The sequence below is a fragment of the Diceros bicornis genome, chromosome 3 (assembly GCF_020826845.1).
Source record: "Diceros bicornis minor isolate mBicDic1 chromosome 3, mDicBic1.mat.cur, whole genome shotgun sequence".
NCBI classification, from domain to species: Eukaryota; Metazoa; Chordata; class Mammalia; order Perissodactyla; family Rhinocerotidae; genus Diceros; species Diceros bicornis.
The window spans coordinates 95,089,891-95,110,444 of record NC_080742.1 but is presented as its reverse complement, the minus strand read 5'-3'; the positions used below and the strand labels follow the sequence as shown (position 1 = coordinate 95,110,444).

Genomic DNA, 20,554 nt, shown 5'->3' with positions numbered 1-20,554 from the left:
TGGTCTGGAAATGGTAATTTGTGTGTGTATAAAGTATTAGTGGTTTGGTATTTGGGTGTGTGTAAAGTATTAGTGGTTTAGTTATCTTAAATTAGAAAAACTTCAGGTAGATTTTTAAATTGTCATTATATCTTCCATCTCTTTGCTGCTGTTATCCACAGTCCTAATCTAGTTTAAATTGATGATTTGGTAGTTTTAATAATCTGGAGTAAGTCAGCCGTTTGTTACTTCAGCCGTTGGACGATGATCACATATCTTATATGGGCCTGGCAGTGTTGTCTTCACACATTCCTTGAAATAGCTGTCTTGAATTGCATTTAATTACCCTTTACAAATGATCATTTTATAAAATGTCCAGTTCTTATTAAGAATATTGTAAATTGCATTCAGATATCACTATAGCAAAGAAATTGGGTGGAAGCTCTATTTTGGAGTGAATAAAATGGTCTCTCCGATTTGTTGTTTATAGATGTAGCATTTAATGTACCATTTTGCTGTACAGGTGAACCAAGGAAGTAGGCTACTGCTTTTAAGCATTATTACAAGAGTTATTTTATTGTGCTGTTCAGATTTGAGTACCTTTGATGGACCCTGAACCTGTTAATTGTCCCAGTGTTCAGGCTGGGGAGAAGGGAGGGAACTCGCACTGTGATGCAGCTGCTTCTCTGGAGCTGATGGGCTCCTGCCTGTAGTGCTGGGGAGTAGGGGTCCGGCAGCCGCTGTGCCTGCCTTTCCTTCTTTTACACCAGAGCCAATCTCTTCATAATTTAGCCTTAACAAAGTCTGTAGGTATTTCATTGCTTTGCACTAACTTTGACAAAATATCACACACTATATATTTTTCTTAGGTAAAATGAGTCATTAAATAAATTATTAAACATATGTTAAATATAGCATTTTGTGCTTTAATTTTGCTTTTTGTCTATATAATGGGAATAATATAGTACTTCATAAGCTGTTGTGAGGGTTAAATTTATTACTATGTGTAAAATACTTAAAATAGTACCTGGCTTATGTTTAGCTATTGTTATTTTTTAAATAGATCGTTATTCACATGACTTACATTTCAAAAAAGTATTAAAAGGTGTCCAATGGGGTCTCCCTACCAGTTCTGTCCCCCATCCATGAAGTTCGTACTTCACTCTCCTGTAGCTAAACCACTTCTGTGAGTTCTTCTGTATCTTTCTATAGTTTCTTCTGGTAGATACAGATATATTCTTCTTTTCCTGACCATCCCATTCAAATGGTGCCATACTATTCAGGCTTTTCCCTTTTTTGACTGACCATTGTAGGTATTATTCCTGTTTGGACAGCTGCGTAGTCTTCTGCTATAGGAGGCACTATAGTTTACAGAACTGGTCCCCTGAAGGTCAACATTTGGATTGTTTCGAGCCTGTTGCTGTGACGGCACTACAGTGAATAACCTTGAGTGTACCTGTACATCATTTCCCACAAGTGCAGGGTAACCTCATCTACTCCACTTAGATACTGCCAAATGACCTGCCATACGGGGATATGACAATTTAAAGACCTACCAGCAAAGTAAGAGTGTCTGTTTCCCCAGGGCCCTGCCAGGAGAGTGTGTGTAATTTTGATTTTTATTGACTGAAGGAGTGAAAAATGGTTTTTAGCACAGTTTAATTTGCATTTTTTTTCCTATATGTTTTAGAGATTGGTATTTTTTTTTTCTTTGAACTATTTTTATCCTTTGTCTTGTTGGTCTTTTTGATATCTTGAAGCTTTCTCTCTCTTTTTTTAATATATATATATATTTTTTTGTGTGTGAGGAAGATCAGCCCTGAGCTAACATCCGTGCTAGTCCTCCTCTTTTTGCTGAGGAAGACCGGCTCTGAGCTAACATCTATTGCCAATCCTCCTCCTTTTTTTCCCCCAAAGCCCCAGTAGATAGTTGTATGTCATAGTTGCACATCCTTCTAGTTGCTGTATGTGGGACGCGGCTTCAGCATGGCCAGAGAAGCGGTGGGTTGGTGTGCGCCCGGGATCCGAACCCGGGCCGCCAGTAGCGGAGTGTGCACACTTAACAAACTAAGCCACAGGGCCCGCCCCTTGAAGTTCTTTATATAGTCAGGAAATTAGTTTTTTTGAGATGAATTGCAATTTTTTTTTCCTAGTTTGTTGTTTGGTAAAAATCGCATAAGCAAAGTTTCAAAAAATTTTAAAGGTAGTTGAATTTATCAGTCGGCTCTCCCTACTCCAAGATTATAAAGGGTTTCTCACTTCTTTCTAGTATGTTTTAGGCTTCATTTTTTCACATCTAACTCTGATCAATTTGGAATTCATTCTCATAGAATTTTGGATCCAACTCCTCTTCTCTACCTCCAGGGCTACCTAGTTGGTTTCATACCATGTATCAAAAAGTTCCGCTTTCCTCCGCTGCGGCGGCCCGGGGTTCGCGGGTTCAGATCCCGGGCGTGCACTGACGCACCGCTTGGCAAGCCATGCTGTGGCGGCGTCCCATATAAAGTGGAGGAAGATGGGCACAGATGTTAGCCCAGGGCCAGTCTTCCTCAGCAAAAAAAGAGGAGAATTGGCAGATGTTAGCACAGGGCTGATCTCCTCACACACACACAAAAAAAGTTCTGCTTTCACTGCCATGAGAGGCTTTCTTGCCTATCACCACATACACTTGGGTCTGTTTCTGGTCTTTCTGTTCTCTTCCTTTAGTCTGCCTGTCCAGGAGGCTTTATTCAGAGATTTCCTGGCTATTCTTGTTTGTTTTTGTATATAAATTTTATTTTTATTTTTATTTATTTATTTTTTTAATTTACTTTTATTTGTGTGTGTGGAGGACTAGCCCTGAGCTAACATCCGATACCAACCCTCCTTTTTTTTGCCGAGGAAGATTGGCCCTGGGCTAACATCCGTGCCCATCTTCCTATACTTTATATGGGACGCCGCCACAGCATGGCTTAACAAGCGGTGCATCGGTGCGCACCCGGGATCCAAACCTTCGAACCCTGGGCTGCTGAAGCAGAGTGCGCCTGCACTTAACTGCTGCGCCACCAGGTCAGCCCCTCTATATAAATTTTAAAATCAGTTTGTCTAATTAAAAAAAAAAAGTCTAGGTGATATGTTTATTGGAATCCCATCAAGTTTATAAATTACCTAAGGGGAAATAGACATTTTAAAATAAGGATTAAGTCTAACCATATGATCAAGAGTCCTTTTGTGTCCTTTAATAACCTCTCAAATATTCCTACATAGCTCTTGTACATTCTTTGGTAAAATGATCTCTAGGTATTAATTGTGTTGTTGCTGCTGTTGGGCGTTTTTCCTTTATATCTTATTTTATACCCTGCTATCTTACTGAATTGTCTTTGTTTATAATAGTTTCTCAGTAGCTTCTTTTGAGTTTTTCAGCTCTGTAATTAAACTGTCTGTAGTTATTGATGGTTTTGCCTTCTTTCCAAGCTTTATAACTTTAATTTTTTTCTCTTATCTAACTACATTGGCTTGTATCTTTAGTACAGTGTTAAATAATAGTGGTAATAGTAGCTAAATTTTCTGTCACTTCTGGATCAGTTTTGGAAAATTATCGGCCATCCAGATTTTGAAATTTATTTGTATAAAGTTGATCTACATATACTGAAGATTCTTTTAATTTCTGTTATTTCTGTGATTATTCTTTTTTTTTTAAATATATTTAATTCTCCCCTTTTTCTTGATGAGATTAAGAAGTGGTTTATATATTTTATTTTAAAAAGCCTGTTTTGTGTATTTTCCCTCAGAGAATTAGCTACTGTATTAGTTTTACTATTTTTCTGGTTTTTTTTTTTTTTTGATGAGGAAGATTGGCCCCGAGCTAACATCTGTGCCAGTCTTCCTCTACTTTGTATGTGGGACGCCGCCACAGCATGGCTTGATGAGTGGTGTAGGTCCATGCCTGGGATCTGAACCCGTGAACCTGGGCCACTGAAGTGGAGCACACTAAAGTTAACCACAGCGCTACTGGGCTGGCCCCTATTTTTCTGTTTATGAGTCTGATGTTTATGTTGTTTTTATTCTTTCCTCTTTTTTTGGATGTATGTGTTTAACACAATGAATTGTCTCTAGAGCATTGTTGCAACTTCTTTCTTAGGTTCTGATAGTTGGGTATTATTACTATTATTTTTTAAGGAATGTTTTATATTTTCTCTTGAACTCATTGTTAAAGGGAGAATTTTTTTAACTTCCATGTGAAAGGGCCTTTTTGCATGTTAACTATTTTTATTATGTCTGTGCTAGTAACCTTAATGATGTTAGGTCTTTCCTGTTATTTCAATGTTAGAGGTGTCTACCATTTTTATCTGTAAGGAGGATGTTTTGGTGGTAGGAGGTTGGCAGTTCACCTGGCCCAGAAGCTCAGTGTCTGATCCTGGATCTTTTCTATTAGAGGGACTCGAATGTTCTAATGAACCTTGAAGGATAAATGGTTTTGGTCAGGGAACTAATCCCACTTCATATTCCAAATAACTTTTAGACCACAATGCATTTTGTAAATTGGAAACTGGTTATTCTGCAAACTTGGAATCATGGTAATTTCTTTATAGCTTCAGCCTAAAATTGGCTGTCTGGTCTCTCTTTGACCCTTGTGTTAGAGAGCTAGAGTCAGTTCCTGAATTACTGTGATGGGTATAAAGGGGTAACACATTTCTGATCGGGAAGGAAAAAAGCATGAAGAGAATTAGCATGAGAAAGTAAGCTTGGGAAATTTAAATGGGTTGTCTGTATGTGCTTAAATAGGACCCAAAGTAGAACTTTTAATGGAATAAATGTTTTGATATGCTTTCTATTATCTGAACGGCCTACAAAAGAGTCCATTTTAAGCATAAAACCCAATTGTGTCAGTCTGTCCTTTTTGATGTTATGTGCAAGTCTGTTTGAATGTTCTTTCTGGAATGTCTCTTACATTGTTGATTGTAGAGGTTTAAACATTTTAAATGGTTAGAATTTCAAAGAAGGTATTCCAAAGTTTGTAGTTGATGGTTGACTTTAGTATTTCAGAAGTATAATGGTTAAAAGTTCAGATATACTTGAGTTCATATTTGCCACTTAATTAACATGGTTTTCCTCATCTGTAAAATGGGGATGAGGATCCAGTACCTGGGAGATTTTGTGAGGACTGAATGAGATCATGCCTAAAGCCTCTTAGTGTGTGCATCCAGCAGAGGAGGAGGAGCTGTCAGCTGCTATCACTGCTGTCTTGTGCTCTGAGTATTGACATTGTTCTTTTGTGAGGTACTTTTTAATACAAGTCTGGTATCTGTCATATACGCAAGGATTTATATGATTCCAAGTGTAAGTACATTCAGTAAGAATCTATTCTTAATACCAAGTTCTAAGCAGAGCAGACAAGATCAGTACTTTGAGTAGAAGTTTATGTATCAAATTGACACTTTGTACTGATCTAGGATCATTTATTTTGTTATCACAAGACAACAAGCTGCTGAAGAAGTATTTAAGAGAAGTGGTGTATGCTAAGGATAGTGATTACAGAGACTGATGAGAGAGATGCGAAGTTACTCTCTTCCTCCGTGTTGTGAAGAGTGTTGAATGAGGGTCTGGTCTCTGCTGTGGCCAGCCAACTAGGTACACAAACGATTCTCCTTATTTCTGTTTCCTCATTTGTAAAATCACCACGGGAAACAGGTCATTGCTAAGGTTTGCTCCAACTCTAATTCTCTGGTTCCTTAGTCCTATATTTGAAGCATCACTTATTTGGTGAAACATTACAAGATTCGAAGGGGCTAGTCAGCACATTTTAGCCATTTTTTAGAGTTGCCAGTTTAATTGCAAATACAGGTATAGAAATGGCTGGAATTGTATGTGATAATGTATAAGTCTTTTACCTTTGCTTGAAAACCTTTAGATAATATTTTTCATAAGATTCTATAGGTTGCTTTTGAAAATTAAAAAAAAAAAAAAGCCTTCAATATCCATGTTCACTCCTTTTTGTAAAATTTAAAAGTTTCTTGCTTTAAATTTCCTTCTAATAATTTTCCTGATCCAGGGAATTTTATATAATCTTTTTTTACTATATTATATTTTGTTTGAAATGTGTTTTAATATCTTATTTCAAATATTAGTATTTTAAGATGTCTATTTGAAAAGATTAGGTTCAGTATTCTGGAAATCTAAAATAGTCAAGACATTTCTAGAAGAGGGAATTTTTTATATACTTAGTTTTCCTAAAGAATTGAAGTTTAAAATTCTGCTGAGGGAAATGTAGTCATAAGAATAGTTCTCGTTTAGCTGAATGCAGTGTGAAACTAAGAATGGTACTTTTTAATTTTTTAAAGTACTTTTGATTATTAGTATGTTACATGCGCGCCTTTGTATTTTCACTGAATTGGGGCAAGAATATCAATCTATAAATGGTACGTGCTAAAGGAGACATCCAAAGTAAAAACAAATTTTACCAAAAAATGCGCTGCTCACTGGCTGATGACCTTATGTTTGGACTGATGTAACTCCTTGCTGCTGATGTGACCTCAGCCTTCTGTATGCTCCGTCTTTGTGTTTAGGGGTCCTGCCCTGTTCAGGATGCGATCCAGTGCTCAAGTAGTGATACGGTCTTATGAGTCGTTCTGGGAAACACTCACTCACACCCTGGAAACAGAATTTGAGCCTTGAATTTCCACTTGAAGAACATCACTTTGTCCTTTTTTTTCCCTTTCTTCCCTCATCAGTCTCTCTTTATTTCTCATTTAAGTTCTATGGATACAAGTATGGCTTTTTACAAATATTTTTTTAAATGATTAGTTTCATGAGTATGTCACTTGTTTTTATCCAAATTAAAATAATTTTCATCATGTATAAATCTGAATAGAGCAGTTCTCGTATTTGCCTTTGTACACTGGAAGCAAGCTTTCAGGAGAGATTCTCCAGAGTTCTCGGTGCTGTGCATTCCCTCTGTTAGTAGACCAGGGTACATAATTTGAATCTTTCTGTTATCACATTATTTGGGAATTTTAAGTTTCAAACACTTTATCTTTCTAAAACCTACTGTATCTGACCACTGTATGTTCCTGTAGAAAGGTGCTGACTCTGTAAGTTCTTACTAGATTCTTGAATGGTGTAGGATTCAAAGAAACTGAATTTTAGTATTCTGAGGCTGTCCTTCTTATCTTTAAAAACTAGTTTTTAACAAGTGGATCCCTTTCTTCCCCATTTGACAAACTGATTGCTGACCTTTCTTTAGAAATCAAGAAGTTGTAGATGTCAGAATTCTTTTGGAAAAGGAGGAAATCTGATTTCATTGTAGGGGATATGAGTTGTTTCAATGGAGATATTAAAGATTCAAATGTTTATAATCAGAGCTTGAGTTTATATGCATCAATTATACTTGCAGGGAGAAAAATAAGAAATCACTAGTCATTACAGAATTTTTTGTTTCTTCCCTGGTTAGGAGTTGTGGGGGAGCAGTGGAGGTTCTCGGGAGGGAGAATCAAAGAGAATACATTGTGATAATTCAGTACGAGCTTGGAGGAAAGTTCTGTAATGTAAACCACATTAGCAAGAGTGTAATGTATTAATTGACTTTTTCCATTGAAGCTGGGAAATGAAAGGGTAAATACTTCATAGTTATATATGGATATTTTATCTTTATTTTGCAGCTTTTCATGCAACACCCAATACTTACAAGCGGAAGAACACAGAAACAGCTCTAGACAACAAACCTTGTGGACCACAGTGTTACCAGCACTTGGTAAGCTTGAGTGCTGTATATTCCAGAGGGCATTGGAGAAGTCTAATTTTGAACTTTGGTGAGGTCTATGAAGGCAGCGTTAACAGTACTGTTCCCATACTTTTACTGGCCATATAGTAGCAGAGATTTCTCACCCATGTTGTTTTTTCATAGCTCTTATGTACTGCGCATTCTAGTCTTCCATTAATCTTGTGTTATTCTTTATCTGTGTTAATCTCTTCAGCAACATTTTAAGGTCTTTAGGATCAAGGACTCTCATAGCTTCCACAGAGTTGATGAGAGTGTGAAGCCCCAATAGCCCACTCTGACACCCAAGAAACCGGGAGTCAGGTGCAGTAGCTCCTCAGCCTTTCTCAGAGCCAGAGCCCTTCTTTGAGTTTTAGACCCACTGTAGTTAGAGCTATATTAGAGGTCCCACAGATTTTTTTTTTTTTTTTTTAAATGATGGAGAAAAGGTAAGGGTTTAGGAAAATATGAGGTAGAAAAGTTGTTTTTTACGGGTACTATCTTATTTTTACCATTTCCCCTCTTTGAACCAAGCCACTCCTACCTAGGAACTAAATGGGTATATATTGCCTGTTGGATTTTGGACAGAAGATTCATTGAATGGCACCTGCAGAAGGTATCCTATTTTTAAGCAATTTGGTTTTTGTAGAATGAAGTATAAAACTGTTGGCTGCTCTCAAACTTCTCCCTTCTATTGCCACTAAAAATGGAATTCTTGAGCACTATTTTATAATATTCTTTACAAGGTAGAATTTTATTTGGCTCATCTAAAATGTGTCTGTGGTCTCTCTATAATCCATGCTCTCACCGTTGTTTTATGCTTTCTGAGACTGGATTATTGCCCTTCATAATGCTGAATGGACTCTCACAGCCTCATTCCTCAGTTCCTTTTGTGTCTTCCTGGGGCTGTGCATGCTCACAGGAAAAAAAGAATCAGATGTTTTCACAGTAAGGCAGGAAGTGACAGAGTCAAGCATGTGTATGTGTTTTTATTCTTCTTGTATACTTTTAAATATTACCAGGGAGAGGTGTGTGTTATCTTAAGAAACTCTGAAATAGGAAAGTGTGACTCTGGATGCACATTAGGTATACGATTCTTATAAAAATTCACTTTTAAAAAGACTGTATATAACATAAAGTATATTTTATTATATTTTGACTGATTAATTGTAATCAGTTAATATATTTCACAAATTCACAAGAATGGAACTGTCTTACCTGATTTCGTACCACTCTAGCAATATATAGAACCCATATTTATCTTCCTGAAATTTTCAAACTATCAAAAGCAGATAGAAAACAAGTCTATTTAGATATGTAAATAATTATTTGTGAAAAATGGATATCGTGATAAATTTCTTGACTAACTTGCCTTATGCAGTCGTTTTTTTTCTCCTCCACCAAAATGAGCTGTAGAACTTTACCTTGATGTCTGCATTTTTCACTTCGTAGGAGGGAGCAAAGGAGTTTGCTGCTGCTCTCACTGCTGAGCGGATAAAGACCCCACCAAAACGCCCAGGAGGCCGCAGAAGAGGAAGGCTTCCCAATAACAGCAGCAGACCCAGCACCCCCACCATTAATGTGCTGGAATCAAAGGATACAGACAGTGACAGGGAGGCCGGCACTGAAACAGGAGGAGAGAACAATGATAAGGAAGAAGAAGAGAAAAAAGATGAAACTTCCAGTTCTTCTGGTAAGACCTCTCTAACAACTGGGTTTTACTGTTGCTTTGAAAGTTTCATACTGTGAAAATTAAGAGTGTAATGTATTGAATGATTTTCTTAGTTGGTTAGTTTTCAATATAATGAGAAATCTGGGACCAGAGAACTCTCAAGGATGTGTAGCTGAATTCTTATTGCTGTCTTGGCCCTGCATCCTGACCCCAGCTTGTGGCGTTTGCCTGTCTGGGTTATTTGAAGGTGGTTGATTTAGTTTATTTTCGCTCTTGGTGTCATTTTCTTTCTTTCTTTTTTTTTTTTGTGAGGAAGATCAGCCCTGAGCTAACATCCATGCTAATCCTCCTCCTTTTGCTGAGGAAGACCAGCTCTGAGCTAACATCTATTGCCAATCTTTCTCCTTTTTTTTTCCCCAAAGCCCCAGTAGATAGTTGTATGTCATAGTTGCACATCCTTCTAGTTGCTGTATGTGGGGCGCAGCCTCAGCATGGCCGGAGAAGCGGTGCGTCGGTGCACGCCCAGGATCCAAACCCGGGCCGCCAGTAGCAGAGTGTGCGCACTTGACCGCTAAGCCATGGGGCCGGCCCTTGGTGTCCTTTTCTTTTCCATCTTTTTCAGACAGGGCATAATGAAATTCAGACCATTCAGTTTAATATTCTTGATGCTCTGTGGGTAGTTTTGGTTAGGAGAGAAAATTAGAACTACCCACTAGTACTTCACTGGTTGGGTTTTAGTTGTCCTTTTAGCCCTGTGAATTATACCACAAATAATAAAAGTATAACCCCAGTTGCTTTCATTTTAGAAGGCTGTGTTCAGGGAGCCCAACCTAATGGTTTCCGTAGGAGAAAAGCTACCAATACTGTTTCTGGCCTTAGTTTATTCTCAACTGTGATTCACTTCCTGCTTCTTTTAAGGGCACCCTGAGTTTTACTTTCTAATACTGTTCTCCAGTTGTCATTTCTTGACCAATGCTTCACTTTGGTTTTGTAGAAGCGAATTCTCGGTGTCAAACACCGATAAAGATGAAGCCAAATATCGAGCCTCCCGAGAATGTAGAGTGGAGTGGTGCTGAGGCCTCCATGTTCAGGGTCCTGATCGGCACGTACTATGACAATTTCTGTGCCATCGCCAGGTTAATTGGGACCAAAACATGTAGACAGGTAAGCATCTCTGATAAAGATATTGTTAAAGAGCTTCAGGTAGAGGGAAAATCTGTAGTCATTGTCCAAACATCAAAACATTCTTGGTTATTGCTAAGCTCCTCTTCATCTTCTGAAAAGAAGTAAATTTCTTTTTTTTTCACTGAGAGGGAACTGAAAGAAAATTATTCTTCCAACTTGAGATATTTCAGGCTAGGTGGCAATGGATTTAAAAAGCCAGTAAGAATTTAGATTTAGCCTCGCAACTCTTGATCAGAATGTAATTGCAGCTGCTTTCACTGCGTGAGGGTCAGGGCAGCGTCTGTTTTGCTTCCCCAGCACCTAGCAGCGTCACAGAAGAGACAGAGATGTTTCTGGTATGAATGAGTATCACAAGACTGGTTTGCTTAAATAGACGGTCCTCATGACTCTGTGACTGTGCCTCTTGTCAGGTGTATGAGTTTCGAGTCAAAGAATCCAGTATCATAGCTCCAGCTCCTGCTGAGGATGTCGATACTCCTCCAAGAAAGAAGAAAAGGAAACACCGGTAAGTCTGCCGTGAGGCTGATCAAAGAAGTCACCGAGACGCTGTGGGCTTGGCGCTTCCAAGGGCAGCGGTCAGTCTCCACTCCGCCTATTAAAGAAGACACTTAAAATTGCCTCAAAAATAGACTTGCAGAGTCTTGTTTCCATGGGCAGTTGCTGGTATTTTTCTGTAAGAATACAGCAGCCTTCAGTAGAGTTGGTGTGTTATGAGTCATAAAAATTATGGTTACTATGCTGCATTTTGGTTAAGAAAAACATTTAATAGCTTCTGTAGTAAAGGCTACGTAAACCATTACTTTAGCCTTTGTTCTCAGATGTGTTCCTACAGTGAATCTTGGGAGTGCTCATATGAGCTCTGAGCCGGTTCTTATTCTAGGACCGTGAATTTTCTACTTGTGTGGCCTTGCATTCTGATATTCTTAATAGTTACCCTACTTGAAGCCGGTGTGAATGTTACCTTTCACAAAGGCTCGTGGTGAGTGAGTGATGAAGTGTGGTGAATGTTTTCAGGCTGATTGGATTTCTAAGTGTAGAGCCAGAAAATCGTAGATGGACCATCTGCTTTAATCCCTCCTTCACTTTTTTTAGAGGGAAGCACAGTTGCATGTTGGGTAAGGGAACATTTAGATGACACTTCAAAAATTGTGTACATGCTCATGTTAGATTTCTTTAAAAAATGTAGGGTCAGGGTCAACTTAATTTGAAACTGAAAGAACTTAGAAGTATTTCCCACAGAAATTTAGGCTTTAGTAGATACTTCTGAATTTGTTGCTTGAATTATTTCTGACCATATAGCTCAACTGAATGATTAAAATGCCTGAAATTAGAGAAAGTATACTGTATCAGTATCATCTGCATCAGAATATAGGAAATACTGGTTAATAGGTAGACACACCCTGCCACATGAAGGCACAGCCGCCCGAAGTCCTGCCAGGTGAGGCTGGAAAGGGCCTGCCACGGGGGCACATGGCAGGGCCAGCTGCCAAGAGGCCCGCAGCCGTCAGAACTGGTGGCACATGTAAGCTGGGTGGTGTGCCACTCTTCTTGCACGGTGACCGGAGTTTAAAGCACTGCTGTCTCCCTGGCACAGCCTGACCCAGTGTAGTAGCTTCTGTAGGATCTGTGCTATGACTGCCCTCCTAGCTCCTCAAAGAAGACTGTGTTATTTTCTTTGTGTTTTGCAGGTTGTGGGCTGCACACTGCAGAAAGATACAGCTGAAAAAGGGTTAGCATCTTTCCGTTCAACTTCATTATTAACTTAAAAATGTCTACTCATTTGTTTCAGAATAGTAACTGGATTAGAGTTTGGGATATTCTGATATAATTGACTTCTGTACATTAAGCCAATTTAAATGGAGGACGTCTGTTGATTAACAATGAAAGCTGACTGGATGGAGTGAGTCAGCCAGTCGGTTAAAGGAGAAGTACTTTGGGAATCTGGCTGTGGTGTGGGTGACAGTGCTGTGGAGTTCCCAAGCACTTGGGGTGGGAAGTGATGTCTGCCCTCACTTTGTAAACAAGAGTATGTGGAGAGTTGTAAATAGAGTAAGGAAAACCCGCCAGGCCCCACAGGTAATGGGGAAGAATGTGTGCCTGTGCATTGGGTACGATCATCGCGCACCTCTCTGGACTGACCTGCATGCTCTTATCTTGTGCAGACGGCTCCTCTAACCACGTTTACAACTATCAGCCCTGTGACCACCCACGGCAGCCTTGTGACAGTTCGTGCCCTTGTGTGATAGCACAAAATTTTTGTGAAAAGTTTTGTCAGTGTAGTTCAGAGTGTAAGTATCTGTTGCTTTGATGTAATTGCATGAGAACTAAATATGCTTTTGGTCAGCAATTGAAAATAGTAATTTATATCAAACCAAGAACACGGCAGCTCTTGCTTATTGTTTCCTGTAGGAAATCCATTTATTTACGAGGGTTTATGGAGCCCTGTAACTGGCACTGTGCTAGTGTCCAGCCAGTCTCCCGGCTAATGCGTGGAGGCTAGGCAGAATTGGATTAAAGCAGCTTTTTCTTTGATCGTTTAAATCATAATAAAGTTGGCACAGAATGTAAGGGGAATCTAGAAATAGCTACCTAAATACTTTTTGGGCACCAGAAGTTGTCAGAGTTAGGTGGGTTTAGTCTTCAGAGTGAAGGAATATAGCATAAGGGTAAGGACTGTAGTTATTTAACGAGACTGACATGAAGCTGGAATGATACCAAGGATGTACCTAGAACTCTGGACTATAGGAATGGTCGAGAACCATGGATATTATTTAGTCCAAACCCTCCCATCACGCCTATTTTATAAGTCAAAGAACTTTAAGTATACGTACGGTTTAACAAATGAAAATGGGAAAACAAGAACTTAGTGCTGAACTTTTTCAGTAGTGACAGCTGTAACTGTCCTGTTACTTCAGTGTCCTAGGCCACACAAGGGGCTAGTAAGGTGGGTGTGAGGTTACAGGCAGTCAGGCCTCGCACGATACTTGCCGTGCACCACCGTGCAGCGTTTTCACAAGATGATGACAACGACCATCTCTCTGAAGGTCAGAACCGCTTTCCTGGCTGCCGCTGCAAAGCACAGTGCAACACCAAGCAGTGCCCGTGCTACCTGGCTGTCCGGGAGTGCGACCCCGACCTCTGTCTCACTTGTGGAGCTGCTGACCACTGGGACAGTAAGAACGTGTCCTGCAAGAACTGTAGCATTCAGCGGGGCTCCAAAAAGGTACGCGCCGGCCCTCCTGGATGACGGGTTTTGGATGGCTCTTGCAGAATGTCAGTGCCGGGACAGCCTGAGACCACTCAGCAGGGCAAAAAGTAAACATGATTGTTGAATGGTACAGCTGATAGAGGGAAACGGTTGATTTTTCTTTGGGTAATACATCCTTGGGCAATCTCATACATTTTCTATAGAACACCTTGCTCTGTTGTAAGATGAACTAATAAGTTCTGAGAAACAGCTGTTAATGGTATCAGATTTGGAATAAGGTATTTTTATAATTGGTTTACTAGATGATTTGAATTTCTTTTTTAGTTAACAGAACTAGTAGTTTATCTAGTCTCCTTAATACAAATAAATGGTGTTCCTATCAGAATATAGAGACCTATTCTTATCCAGGGTTCCTTTTTGTGCAGAGTAAAAGATGAAATTTCCCATGGTATTTTTTGCAGACTTAGTTCCTGTTTCTTTAGTAACCTTGAAAACAACGCAGTCAGGAATCATAACTGAAGCTTGGGAATTGCATGCAGGTGGTTTTAATTGTAGCAACTAGGAAGTCATTACTGAGCAAAAGAAACTAACAGGATATACTGGGGAAGTTCAGTATTCTTTTTTTTAAGGGTAGATGATGGGTTTCTTCTTCAATTAATCATTTTCATAATAATAGCTGACATTTACTACACAGCAGGCACTGGTCTAAGTTCTGTGTGTTAATTCATTCCTCCACGAGTTTGGAACAGTCATGAACCCCAGTTTATAGGTAAGGAAACCCCAAGTTACCAGACTTGTTAAGGACAAGAGCAGGATCTCCCGTCCGGGCATCCTGACCCCAGACCCCTTCCGTGGGCGCGTCATGTATTCCTGTCTTAGGTTACTGAACTGCTGTATAACGTAGTTGAGATCACGCTCCTATAGTAGTCCCCTTCTACCAGAAATTCTGTGTATGGCAATGGCTTCTTTTTTTTGGGCTGTGATGTTTCCAGGTGTTTAGTTGTTTCACTCTAGGTACTTCCTGTCCACTGAGGTCATCCCATCATAGTGAGGTTGTACAGTCTCCCATGGCACACTCAACCAGCCCTAACAATCTCCTTTCTTCCCCATCCCATACCTGCCATTGTATGATTAGTTTGTCCTTCAATTCATTCAGAAAGTAGGTAATACTATTCATGTCGACATGTCTTCTTTGTAGACATCTTTTAACTCCTAACATAGAAAATTATGTAGATACTTTTTACCAACTGGGTTTCATTTGCTTAACAATATTCAGCTAATTTAGTTTCTGATCAGGGAGGTATTTGGGAAATTCCCTTGACAGGTGAGTGTAGGCTGGAATAGATTGGGAGCCTCTTTAAAGGTCACAAGGAAATTTGGAATGAAAGCATAATAATGAACCACGATGAAAAGTTAGAGTATGTTTGGGAAGGAATCCCTAACTATAAAATTGACAGCGATGGCATCTTGGCATCTACTAAGAAGAGAATGCTGGACTGATAAGATCACGGTAGTTTCTATTGCTGTCTCAAGGAAGTGCTGTGGAGGAACCACCTCCAAGAGAAACTGCCATGGAAAAATGAGAGGGCCTTGGGAGGCAGAGAAGCCACTGAAGAACCAGGACAATGTCCTGCAGGTGTCTGCTAGTGATAGTGGTCCCTCTGGGGAAGTGGAGGGAGGGATGGAGAGAGACAGTGATTTGGTGTTCTTGTATTAAATTCACCTTGAAGGTGGATTAATTCAAGGAAGTCAAAGACTGAGGAAATGATGGGGAAGGGAAAGTGCGGCAGTTCTAGGATACCTTGCTGAAGGATGGCAACTGGAGGGGACCGCTGCCACCAGAGGCGACTTTATTTTTTCTGTAAGATAGAGAATACTTAGCCCAAAACATGGTTTTTTCAGTGTCAGCCCCTTTGGCAATACTTGCGTAGTCGACCCCTCAGTGAGTTCGGGGTCCTTGGCAGCTCTCCTCCTGACTGTCTCTGGTTGATGACGGCTTTAGAACAGGTCTGCGGACTGACAGGGACCATCCCACAGTCTCCTGTGTCAGCAGCCCATCTTCCTTCTTTGATTATACGATTGTGCTTTTCTTTCTCTAGCACTTATTGCTGGCACCATCTGACGTGGCAGGCTGGGGGATTTTCATCAAAGATCCTGTACAGAAAAATGAATTCATCTCTGAATACTGTGGAGAGGTAAGGCAAGAGGAATATCACAGATTCCTGTGGTATTGTAGAAAATAACTTCTTTGTTAAGGATTGATTTCATTGGGCGCGTCCATTGGGTTTGATTAGAAATAAATGAACAAAGAGTGCCTTTTCAGCTTGGACTTACTCACGCTGGTGGGTTTGGTTTGCTGGTAACTACACTGCTTCTGTCCGTGTCACATTTAGCATTTATCATCTGGGGACAAGCGGGGGAACAAGAACTTTGTGATGCAGGGTCTGTCCTACTCAGTCCACAGCCTAAAAAGGACCTAGAAACGGCAGTGTCATTAATCATACGCCTTTTTAGTTGTGGTGTTAGGGGAGACCATAGGGTGAACTTTGCTTCAATTTGGAAGTAACCCACCAAGTATTTGTTCAGTAAGATTTCTGTTAATCACTTTCTCCAAGCATAATTACTATGGATGTGGAAATATTTCTGGGTTGAAGTCCTTAAAATATTGTTCTTTGACATATGAGCACGCAGACTGAATGGGAGAGAGAGAAACTGGCCATGGTGACTTGTTGAGGATCCTCCTCAAGAAGATCCAAAATCCTCTAGATAAGCTTTTGTGTGCTCTCCTGCCAGGCTTAACCACCTAGTCCAAAAACAATCTTACCCTCTTGTCTTTCTTTTTAGATTATTTCTCAAGACGAAGCAGACAGAAGAGGGAAAGTATATGATAAATACATGTGCAGCTTTCTCTTCAACTTGAATAATGGTAAGTTTATGGGCATTTAGTTCCTGAGTTGCATGTGGGAGCCCTTCCACTGGCTGATGTACTCAGAAATGCAGTTTGAGGATCCAAGTATTGATGAGGGGGTGGAAGGAGCGCCACCTCCATGCCTGAGCGTTTGGTATTTCTTATTACCTGGTATGGGCTTAGGACTTGCGAGGAGGAATTCCTCAGTGGTAGAACGGGGTGTGTATGAAGGAATTCATCTCTGAAGTTCTGAGCCCGCTGTGGATGGGGCCACACCACTGGCTGTAGGACACTCGGCGGTTCGCCACTGCTGTTGCCCTCCTCTTGTGTTCTAACGACGTGGGGATTGAGTCAGCATGGCCTTTCCTCCAACAGCACCTGTGACCTGGGAGGGGTGTGGAGACTGAATTTTGAAGCATCTCCAGAACTTCTCTGGGTGTTTTCAAAGGACTGTGAGAACATAGGAAGCTGATTTTGCAGATGCTGTTCTTGGGTAGAGAACGTAAGGCTGTAGTCTGTCATGGGGGGGGTGGGCGGGGGCGGATACGATGCAAACGCAGGTGCGCTTAACACCTTGGATATTCAGAGTAAGTCAGTTGAAACAGTAGGGTCTTTCTGTGAACATGTTCCATAAATAGTATAATGAAAAAAAATCAATGTAATTTTAAATGTGATAAATACTTATTCTTGATATTGAGAATTTAGTCAGATTCCATCTCTTGCAATGTTTTGCTCAGTAATATATATTTATAGTTGATAAGTAACAACATTTGAGAGGGACAACTCTCTTGAATTACTGATTAATTTTAACCTAGAATAGCATTTTCCTCCAAATGTCATTTCATGCTGAAGTTGGCTGAGTGATTTATTTGCTTTTGAAGGCAAACCCTGAAGAACTATAACCAGTTGTATTTCCAGAATCGTCATAACTTTGTGTTTATTGATCTGTAACTGAAATGCTTCAGTGGATCGTGCTTATTTCTTCTCTTTAGATTTTGTGGTGGATGCAACCCGCAAGGGTAACAAAATTCGTTTTGCAAATCATTCGGTAAATCCCAACTGCTATGCAAAAGGCAAGTGCTCATGGAGTCAGAACTCCCTTTTCAGTCCAGTGCCGGCAGACTGGACGGTCCTGGGACAGATGGGTGGGCAGCATGTGAACAAGTGGGCTCCCTCCCGTGGCCTGTCTTCACTGACGCACTGACCGCGGGATGTGTCTCTTTCCAGTTATGATGGTGAACGGCGATCACAGGATAGGGATTTTTGCTAAGAGAGCCATCCAGACTGGTGAAGAGCTATTTTTTGATTACAGGTGGGTAACAGTACATTTCTAGTGTGATCTAAGGGCTGCTTCTTCCTGGACTCGGAGCTGGGGACAGAGGCTGTCTTGGCTCTGCTGCATCTCCCGTGTTGGAGGACTGAGTTCTGGTCACCAGGTGCCGTGGGAGTTAGGTTCTACTTGCCTGGTTGTGTAGTTTCTGTTATACAAGTAATGTTTATTTTTAAAACATAGTCAAAAGAATGCAGAAGGCCCCATTTCTAACCCTGCTGGGAAGAGCTGCTGTGCCCCCAGACTTCCTGACACCATGCTTGCACAGTGCCATGTGCACAGCCCTGCCACCTGCGTTACTGCAGGTGCGTCTTCTCAAGTCAGTGTGGTCACACTTGATTCCCATAGTACCTCCCGCAGGACACTGGTTAACTGCTGGAGTACCTCTACATACGTCGTTAGTATTTTAACAGTTTAAGGCACAGTTGGCCAATATCCTACCCGGTCACCCCCTGGGTCCTTTGCCAGCCGTCAGGACGCTGAGGACGCACGGGCCCGTGGTGGTGTTGACGCGGTTAAGCATGAGGCTGGTGGTTTACATTGTCAGGTTCTGTAGGATAAATGGACAAGTTATTTAAATGAAATCAGACTGTCTTGTTCAGCAAATCCTGTGGCTAAATACACGGCCCATCCGGAAGCTGTTTCTGAGTATTGAGTTTCTTAAATGAAGGCCCCTGTGTAGCCATCTTCCGTGGCAAACTGCTGCTGGGAGCCCAGCTGCCATCCTTCTTTCGTGGGAGGCCACTGCAGCTACTTGACCAGAAGTGGTGCTCCCCCTTGCCCCAGAGTGAGCAGCGGCTAGGTGGACCTGGGGTTAGGGGGCAAAGCAGCCAGCACACTTCCTCTCAAAGGACCTGTAGGCTTTCCCCCTGTGGTGGTTTCATGCTCCTCTGACTTCTGCGTGCTGTGTCCTGGTTCTTTCTTCACCTGGAGGGGACCAGCTGTGGCTGCTCTTTGGCCCTGTTTACTAGGGGCCTGAGTCATGTCCTGGCCAGATCATTGTGACTTCTGTTTTTCTTTTGCCTTCCCAGTGCTAGGCCCTCAGTACCATGATGTGGATCTGCCTTCGTGGGCAGTGTGTTTCAGGGACATAGGGGGCGGCTGGGGAGAAAGCTGTGGGAAGGGTTGTACTAACAGGTTTGTCCAGTTCAGAAATACTACCAGTGACACAGCTGTGTGCATTGCCTTCTGTCTGCAGCTGTGTAACTGGATGTGTGTGGGCACACACTGAATTAAGCAGGTTTGGTGGTTAGTCTCCGTGCTGGATGGTGGTCATTCCTCTTTCGTGCTGTTTCAGATACAGCCAGGCTGATGCCCTGAAGTATGTGGGCATTGAAAGAGAAATGGAAATCCCTTGACGTCTGCTACCTCCTCCTCCCCCTCCTCCTTCTGGAACAGCTGCCTTAGCTTCAGGAACCTCGAGTACTGTGGGCAAAATTTAGAAAAAGAAAATGCAGTCTGAAATTCTGAATTTGCAAAGTACTGTAAGAATAATTTATAGTAATGAGTTTAAAAATCAACTTTTTATTGCCTTCTCACCAGCTGCAAAGTGTTTTGTACCAGTGAATTTTTGCAATAATGCAGTATGGTACATTTTTCAACTTTGAATAAAGAATACTTGAACTTCTCCTTGTTGTTGAGTCATCTGTCACACGGCTGCATCAGCTGGTTTGAGAAAAGGACCACGTCTCTAACGGGAGAGCAGACTCTCAACTGGAAAACCAAAGGAGTTAGATGATTTGTCAATCCGTGAATCTTAACTGATGTTGCCTATTAATTTGCCTAATTATAACAAATATATAAATGTAAATATGTAATATATGAATATATAATATACACATATAATTGATATTGTATAATTTGCCTGATTATAATTTATAGTAATATTGCCTATTAATGAGTAGATATCCATAAGTGAATGACACTGCTTGCATCCTCAGAGCAGGGTGGGGCATGTCCATTCAGCTGAGTGGCGATAGAGCTACTTCACCTCTCGGCCTTGTTCTCCAGGTACACAACCACTTCTAAGACCCTATCTATCTGGCTATTAATTCCATTAGTCTAGATACAGTCCTTCAGAAATACAGCAGTGTAGAAGAGATTCCCTACACACCTACGAAAGGTGCTGGTGTAACCAAACCGTAGTTTGTATCTTCCTGAAGCAGTAGGAAATCTCTCCTAAAGTATCAGGGAGCAGGCGCTTGCTCCTGACCCTGCACGGTAGCGGGGTTTCCTCTCAGAGCAGCAGCGAGGGCTTCCAGCACTCTCCCAGCATCCACTGACCAACGTGACTGGGCAACTCTCAAAACAGTGACTTTTCTTTTCTTTTAAAAAATACACGTTTTATTTATTTATTTTATTTTATTTTTTTCCCTCAATGCCCCAGTAGATAGTTGTACATCATAGTTGCACATCCTTCTAGTTGCTGCATGTGGGACGCGGCCTCAGCATGGCCGGAGAAGCGGTGCGTCGGTGCGCGCCCAGGATCTGAACCCGGGCCGCCAGTAGTGGAGTGCGTGCACTTAACCGCTAAGCCA

At 41.0% G+C, this 20,554-nt stretch overlaps 1 protein-coding gene across 13 annotated transcripts in view; it reads left to right on the top strand.

Annotated features, from left to right (window-relative positions):
• Nucleotides 1-20,554, top strand: part of EZH2 (enhancer of zeste 2 polycomb repressive complex 2 subunit) — a 270,483-nt gene that overhangs the window by 248,962 nt on the left and 967 nt on the right. For 7 of the 13 annotated variants that reach the window (XM_058532290.1, XM_058532282.1, XM_058532258.1 and 4 more), the window contains 12 exons: nucleotides 7,617-7,708; nucleotides 9,167-9,407; nucleotides 10,381-10,550; nucleotides 10,982-11,076; nucleotides 12,260-12,300; nucleotides 12,734-12,859; nucleotides 13,616-13,794; nucleotides 15,879-15,974; nucleotides 16,624-16,705; nucleotides 17,680-17,760; nucleotides 17,915-17,999; nucleotides 19,315-19,645. In XM_058532290.1, the coding sequence (XP_058388273.1) occupies nucleotides 7,617-7,708; nucleotides 9,167-9,407; nucleotides 10,381-10,550; nucleotides 10,982-11,076; nucleotides 12,260-12,300; nucleotides 12,734-12,859; nucleotides 13,616-13,794; nucleotides 15,879-15,974; nucleotides 16,624-16,705; nucleotides 17,680-17,760; nucleotides 17,915-17,999; nucleotides 19,315-19,375 (1,349 nt within the window). In that variant the 3' untranslated portion in view covers nucleotides 19,376-19,645. The other 6 variants (XM_058532297.1, XM_058532244.1, XM_058532239.1 and 3 more) reach the window with 2 other exon arrangements.